Genomic DNA, 7,701 nt, shown 5'->3' with positions numbered 1-7,701 from the left:
TTCTTCCCCTTTTCTCTCCCTTTCGCTGTCTCCTTGACTGCCTCTTTCTGTATCCTTGGAACCATTGAACTCTGCAAGGGATTAATCCGTTTTGGAGTGTTTAGTCGTAACTAAGTGTTTGGTAAGTCTAGGAGAGTGGGTTGAACTTCAATTCAATACAATTTTATTTGTATAGCCCTTAATCACCATTACAGTCTCAAAGGGCTCAACCGGCCAAATATTTACACATGGTGAGCCAGAACGCTGCTCAAACCAAACAACCCACTCGTTCAACAGGGGTAAGGTTATCATCGTGAGGTACTGCACATTGGATAGCTCCACTGGTCATGATAGAGAAACAAACAAAGTCTGTCGAAGAGGTCAGTACAGGATGGGATTCTGTCAGGTCAAATTTTGGTGTTTACAACTTTGATTTGTCAAATTTCAGGAAACTTTTACTATAAATGGAATGATTAAATTTACTTGTTCCACTATCTCTTTATATCTCATTATTTTTTGCTTCTATGTCTACCTTCAAGTATCTGGAGTATAACCTACATGTGATTACTACATTACTAGCAGGGCCGGATTATCCATAAGGGCACTCGGGTCCAACCATTGACAACCAGTGGGAAAAATGAAAAAAATAATAATAGATTATTCAATTGAATTTGTTAGAAAGACCATACATTACTCGTTTATGAACATTAATTTCACAAAGTTGTGGTATAGTGCCTAGGAGCAGAACATTGTGTTAACACGGGCCTGATTATTAGTCGTGACAAAACACCACCACCAGGGTTGTCTAAGCCCGAACCATACTGTCCCAACAGCCTTTGCTGTTTTGGGCTGATCCAATGATACCCGCAAGCCCCCCCCTATAGAGATGTTCAAGACAACAGGAAGTTGGTATGGCTCTGGGTGGTCAAGCCCCGCCAACTCCAGGGCCCAAACCAAGGAAAGTCATGCCCCTTCTGCTGAAGGCCATGAAAGGTCGACCGCTGTGAATGTCCCCCATACCCCTTCAGGGTTGGGCAAATCAGGGCACACATAGCCCACACAAAGACACACTGACACACAGGATGTCACGGTGGGGTGCTGGTGGGTCAGCAGGAACAAAGAGGTAGGGATTCAATTTATCAAATGTATCTAATCTACCAAAAGTTACCAAAAGGACTTTTTAAAAGGAGACTCAAAATCTCTGTTCCAGGCTGGAAAACAATACAATTTTGGAACCACAAGGAACAAGGCACAGGACAAAACCAAAGAACCAACCAGGAACAAAGGAGGTGAACTATATAAAGGTATAAACGGGGAGTGAGTGGTCGGGGAGTGAGTTGCAGGTAGGACGATAGAGGACACACAGGTGAGGGGGACGAGGGGATTGCAAGCTGGAGATGTACGGTGAGGGGGGTCTAGCGACATCTGGTGGACAAGGGGAGAATGAACACTAAACAAAATATAGACAAAAGACACAACATGACACAGACAGGGCTCAAAGGGCCCTCTGAGGCAGAGGTAATGAACTCCAAATCAAACACTAACAGTTAAGAAAATAGGATTAATAATACAAAATTACTACAGCTAACTGCCTTTAGGTACTTTTTATTTTTCAAACCCAAATGACAAATACCAAAAGTACTTAATATATATTGTGCCTGGTAGCTTTTATATTTACATGTCATTAAAATAATATGTCTCATACTTTGTACACAGTGTTTAATCTTCGTAAACAAATCAAGGAATTAATAAAGGCATTTTCACTTCAATCTTAAATATCTTATGCAATGCCACCTCTTCCGGTCTGATAACATTTCCGGCAAAGAAAGAATTCCGAGAAACAAGTGAAAACAGATTTCTTCTTTCGAATCCATCTGAGTTTTCCAGTAAAATTTCTACAGACCCCCCGCACGCACACACACACACACACACACACACACACACACACACACACACACACACACACACACACACACACACACACACACACACACACACACACACACACACAGCAGTGACGCCATCTGTTTTGTATTGCACACTTCCCATTTCCTAAGGAATGGTTGTCATAAGGTCTCAGTGTGTCTCCAGAATAACTTAGTGTTAAATACAGTCAGAGCACGCAGTTCGTTGATAATGTGCAGTATCCTCTGGACGTGTAACATTCAAGTTCAGTGCTATCCAGTGAAAGACACCGGAACCTCGGTCACATGACGTCAGATTGTGTCCCAAGGGTCTGCCCCGGCATGCTTGAAAACAATACAACCTCTGACCTTTCCACAAGAAGCCATTACTCACCTCGTCACCTGACCACGTCGCACACAGTCAAAAAGCGACAAAATGCTTTGAAGCAAACATGCTTATTTTTGACCTTGTAAGGGTTAGGGTGTGCGTGTGCGTGCGTGCGTGCGTGCGTGCGTGTGTGTGTGTATAAGTGTTTCTGTGTGTGTGTGTGTGTGTATGTGTGTGTGTGTGTGTGTGTGTGTGTGTGTGTGTGTGGTGTGGTGTGGTGTGTGTGTGTGTGTGTGTGTGTGTGTGTGTGTGTGCGTGTGTCTAATGCCTCAAACCCCAAGCAGAGTGCAGGAGTGAACTGGTAAAGACGACCACAGACACCACAAACTGAGCCTCAACGATAGCATTGTGATAGATTTCATTGTGCAAATATCCATAATGTCTGAAACATTTACAGTTACATGTTTTATATAATTGATATAAAACATGGCTTTTGTCTTCTTTGCTGTTCAGACTCGATGGTCCGGGCAGTCTAAGTGCAAGTCAAATACATTATTCAAAAACAAACTCTGCTGGAGGGAACAAAGATGATATCAGCAGTAGATGTAGCGGACCAAACTCTGACCTTCAAAACATCTGCACTTTGCTCTTTCCCAGAATCATTTCTCCTTGTCCTTCTTTCTCAAAGGGATTTTTTTCTTTCCACCTTATTCTGTAAATTCTACAAAAACAATCCCACCATAGTTAGTCGTCAGTAGTCCAAACCCGTCTTTAATCACTCACACATGGACACATGCGCCATGAAGCGCTGCCTCAGGAAGTCATCCGCGAGAGGTCCCAACGTCATTCCCAGCAGCGTCTCCAGGTGAAACTGTCCCCTCGGTCCTAATAACCTTCATCTTCCCACTCCAGATTCCCGTCATTCCTCTGAGTCAACAGTGTGGACTGCTGTGTAGACTTCCTGGTTTCCACGCGTCCTGGAGTGGTTATTTGAGGCCGTGCCTCGGGGCCTCCGACACGTCTCAGCACAGACGACGTACAGATGGGAACTCTCGCCTGCATTTCATTAAATCCTTTCTTTGAATGTCGCTCACTGTCGCATGGCGCAATAGATCAGGGGTGGGCAACCCTAGGCACGCGTGCCACCACTGGCATGGGGCAGCATAATCATTGGCACACTTAAAAAAATAAATTTAATTAAATTAAATGACAAATTTTCACATCTGCAGCATAATCATTCATACCAATTTATTTGTGCACTTTATTCTGTTTTGGGCATTTCCTCCCAGTGCAAATATGTTTAAATTAGTTACAGAAAGCAGTGTTCTGAAACGGGATCAATTAATAGTTTTTATGTTGTGAGTGATAGAGAAGAAAATATTTAAAATATTGTTGCAAGTGGCCTGTATGCATCGCCTTCACATGGTTTTGCAAAGCTGTACATGTCTTGATGATATTGATGTGGATGTTTCCAACATTCTCAAATATTCTCGTTTTTACATTTCTCACAGTGCAAATACGTTTTTGAATGAGTTTCTGAAAATAGTGTTTAAGATGGGACATATGTAATTATAATTTGTAAGCCCATGTTGCAAATATAACAACCAAAAAAACATTTAAAATGTTGATGCATGATTGTGGACGTTATGGAAATAATACAATTCCAGGTCTTCTGGAAATGTTTTTGGTCGCCGTGTCATAATTCAGCTTAATTTTTATATATTGTTGCTTAAGGCACACTCATTGACGAGACCATGTCAAACTGGCACTGCATGTTGAAGAGGTTGCTGACCCCTGCTATAGATGCTATCAGGTTTGCTTCAGAGATGAGTGCATGGCATTGGGGATGTGTGAGTGTTTGTGTATGCGTAGGTGTGTGTGTGTTTGTGTAACTTCAGATAAGTAGATCAGCAAGTACAGGTATTGAAGTTGTGACTCATCTCCTCCCAAACCTTAATGCTCATGAATAAATGATAAGGCCTAGCGGTGTCAAACTCATACTTGAGACGTGGATTATATGTTATGAAAGCAAAAGGAATGTAAGGATTATAAAATGTTGTATTTATTGATGCATGTTTGTACATTAAATTAATTAATTACCATAGGCCAATTCCAATTCCAATACCAATTCTTTGATTGAAGATTTGGATATGGTCAACTGATCAGTTTCCTTTTTCACCCGGAAATGTGTCGCAAAAATGTATGATTGTTAACAAGAAGGCTGCCTATAAATAGAGATGTAGAAATGCAATGGTTCTCGGTCCAAGTACAGTGAAAACATGTTTTGGTCCTTTTGTCTGAAGAATGAGCTAACATTCTTACACTACGGCTCTTTGAGAAATGTAATGAGAAACATAAGTGGATTGACTGGTTGTTAAGTATTAATGGCATTCATTTTGGCAAGAACTTGCCCCCCCCCCACCCCCACCACACACACACTCACCACACACACGGAAAACAAAAACACAATCCATGATTCTCCAATACAGGTCCACCTAGTCATACCAATTGGCCTTTGGGACCAAAACATCCAATCGAAAAGTTGAAAAAATACGTCATGGAATTTGTTTATTATTATTTATCTATTTATTTAAAACACTCTAGTTTTCTTTGGGACTGGAAGTCTTTTTAGTCCACATTTAGAATAGTAAAACTTCTAAGTCACACACAAAATAGTATTTTTTTAAAATTGTTTTTACATTTGGAGCACTTATAACACAACACATTTAAAAAGGTGTCAGTTTACTGAAACTGGGTGTGAGTGAGTGAGTGAGTGAGTGAGTGAGTGAGTGAGTGAGTGAGTGAGTGAGTGAGTGAGTGAGTGAGTGAGTGAGTGAGTGAGTGAATGAGTGAGTGAGTGTGTTCTTTGTTTTTGCTCACACAAGGAGACTATCTCCAACAATCAGTAGTCACTATAATCACTACAATATACCAACATGAAAACAATAATATCTATACACCCAACAGCACATGTTTATCTGCTGTCATAAATCAACCACTTGGGGGGTGGGGGGGGTGGGCGGTTCGGGGGGGGTGGGTGGGATGGGGTGGAGTGAGGGGGGAGGGGGGTGAGGGGGTCCCAGGCAGAGGTGAGTAAGTGATGAGTCAACCCCTGCTGCTGCACTATAAGAGGTCCTGATGGAGCTCCAGCAGCGTGCACTGTGACTCACCGACCGACAGAGCCAGGACCACGGTAAGAGTCCCACTCTGCCCGCATCCTTCCTTCTTCTTGACACACTTGTTTCTAAAGTGTAAAACTTTGTTTTAACCTGATGTGCATGAATCCTGTTCGGCCAGTCTCTCTGCGTTGGTGGGGCCTGTGGTTTGTCTTAGTGCTGTTGCTTGGACAACATTAACATTGAGGTCCTGCCATTATTTATCGGGTCAGTAAAGTTACACTGTGGATGGCTGTGTGGATGGCGGCCGGTTTAAGCGGCCTCACCGAGCCCAGCATCCCTCAGTCCGATCCGGGCCAGGTGAGGCTTCTTAAACCAGCCGTCATCCACACACACAGAGACAGGTATGACTGGAGTTGTGTTTATAATGTTTGTGTATAGCTGTGGTGGAGGGGGAGTCCCGGCGACTTCTCTGGCCATGCAGTGATCTTTGTACTGATTACACATCGTCATAGGAAACCACAGCTGTCTTTGACTCCTCTGCTCTGACAATATTGACTTGGATAAACAAATGTTGGGAATTACTCATCCTGGCGTTCACCCAGCAGTATCTTTTACAATGAAATACGTGACGGGATATCGATGAAAGTTGTGAAATGACATCCGGTGGGTTATGATTGCTTCGGTCTAAGATCGGTTTCTTTTTCTTCCTTCTAGGAATACGAAGGTCTTCTCTGTACTCCATAGTCTACACATCGGGAATATGGAGCGCCCCCATCTGGCCCTTCTCCTCTTCTGTCTGCTCGGGGGGTTCAGCTCGGCCCGAGCCTACCCCGCCTCCAGAGAGTCTGTGACGTTGAGGGCGAACGTCAAGATGAACGCAGAGCAGCTGGTGATCAGACTGGACCAGTACCTGAAGGTAAGGGAAGCCATACTGCCCCACTTGTAGTTATCTTTGTGTTCTTTGTATTCTTTCCGGCTCAAACAGCTCAAAGTACATCAGCCCTTATACTCGCTTAAAATACAATGATGGTGAATAATAATTAATTTAAGAAAGAAAAAACTGAAATATGAAAGAACTGCAGGGAATAAACATGCGGGGGGGGAAAGGGTTGAGGGGTCAATTCGACCGCATTTACCCGCCGGTGGAGCCCTCATGGAGCCTGTCCCCTTCAGCGGCTGTCCCTGGAGGAATGGAGCCAGAGCCTGAGCGCCAGCCCCCCCTCAGACCCCATGGACGGCCTGGCCTCCCTGGTCCTGGTGCTGGACGGCTACGAGAGCGTGATCTCCGAGAGGCTGGAGGGCCTGGCCCAGGTGAGGCAGGAGGTGTCCTCGCTCAGGGGCTACCTGGAGGACTGGCGGAGCGGCCACTGCGCCGGGCCCCCCCGGGCCAAGCAGGCCCCCCAGGGCCGGCTGGCCCGGCTCCAGGGCTACAAGGAGTACCCCCAGACGGTGGGGCTGGAGGGCGTGGTGGGGCTGAAGGACTACCTGGTCCACCTGCTGAAGCACCTGGACCTCCTGGGGGCCTGCTGAGGCAGCCGAGGGCGGGCTCTGCCTGCTGCGCCTCTGTCCGATTGGTCGATGGTTTTATTTAAGGTTTGTGGATCAAATCAATATTAATAATGCTGGACCGAATTTTCAGAGAATAATGTTTTAATACGTTTTAGTATTTATATTTTTTATGGAAAAAAACAAGAAAAGCAGACTTTTTACAGCAGGGTGTACATGTAGCAATAACAATTGATTTTCATATTCTCCAAATGAAATGTTTACGAACTGGTAATAGGGTTATTTTTTACAGAAAATAACCTTGCTTGGAAATGCGTTGAGCAAATCACTTTAATATATATATACTTACCAACTCAGTTATGAGTCACATTTGCCTGCCGTCAGGTTGTAACATGCCAAGCCAAGTGTCTCCATGTACTCTATGACAAGAAAAGCCTTTACCTGCCTCCTATTTTCATTGCCTCAAAAGACTTTTAAGACTTAGCGATTAATTTCCCACCTATATATGCAACAGGAAAACGAATAATGTCATGTATATAGATATATATTTTTCTTAATAATTGTAAGTTGTATGTGATGTGTATCTTTTAAATTGTATTTAAAATAAATAGTCAATATATTAAATTGATGTTTGATACATTTGTGGTTTACTATTACTGTGCATGTTTTTTATTTATGAATGAGACTGAAGAAATTGTTATGATTCCTCGATCTTGTTCTATAATCAAACATTTTATGAACTGTTAGCCAGAACCATGTAATGTTATTTAATGTCAAGTGTGCTTGACCTGCACACTATCAAATAAAAAGAGGGTATATACTGAGGGTATTGAGACAGCTTTAATTAAAAATAAAAACCACAAAA

General features: G+C 43.3%; 1 protein-coding gene across 1 annotated transcript; it reads left to right on the top strand.

Moving 5' to 3' along the window:
* Positions 1–5,335: 5,335 nt before the first annotated feature.
* LOC130388661 (leptin-like) lies at positions 5,336–7,680 on the top strand. Its single transcript, XM_056598105.1, has 3 exons — positions 5,336–5,404; positions 6,045–6,246; positions 6,504–7,680. Exons 2-3 carry the CDS (start codon positions 6,091–6,093, stop codon positions 6,858–6,860), a joined length of 513 nt encoding a protein of 170 aa, XP_056454080.1. The 5' UTR covers positions 5,336–5,404; positions 6,045–6,090; the 3' UTR covers positions 6,861–7,680.
* Positions 7,681–7,701: the final 21 nt, after the last annotated feature.

Source organism: Gadus chalcogrammus, chromosome 9, assembly GCF_026213295.1.
Source record: "Gadus chalcogrammus isolate NIFS_2021 chromosome 9, NIFS_Gcha_1.0, whole genome shotgun sequence".
Lineage (NCBI taxonomy): Eukaryota > Metazoa > Chordata > Actinopteri > Gadiformes > Gadidae > Gadus > Gadus chalcogrammus.
The sequence above is the reverse complement of the archived record's forward strand: the minus strand, read 5'-3'. Positions and strand labels throughout refer to the sequence as shown.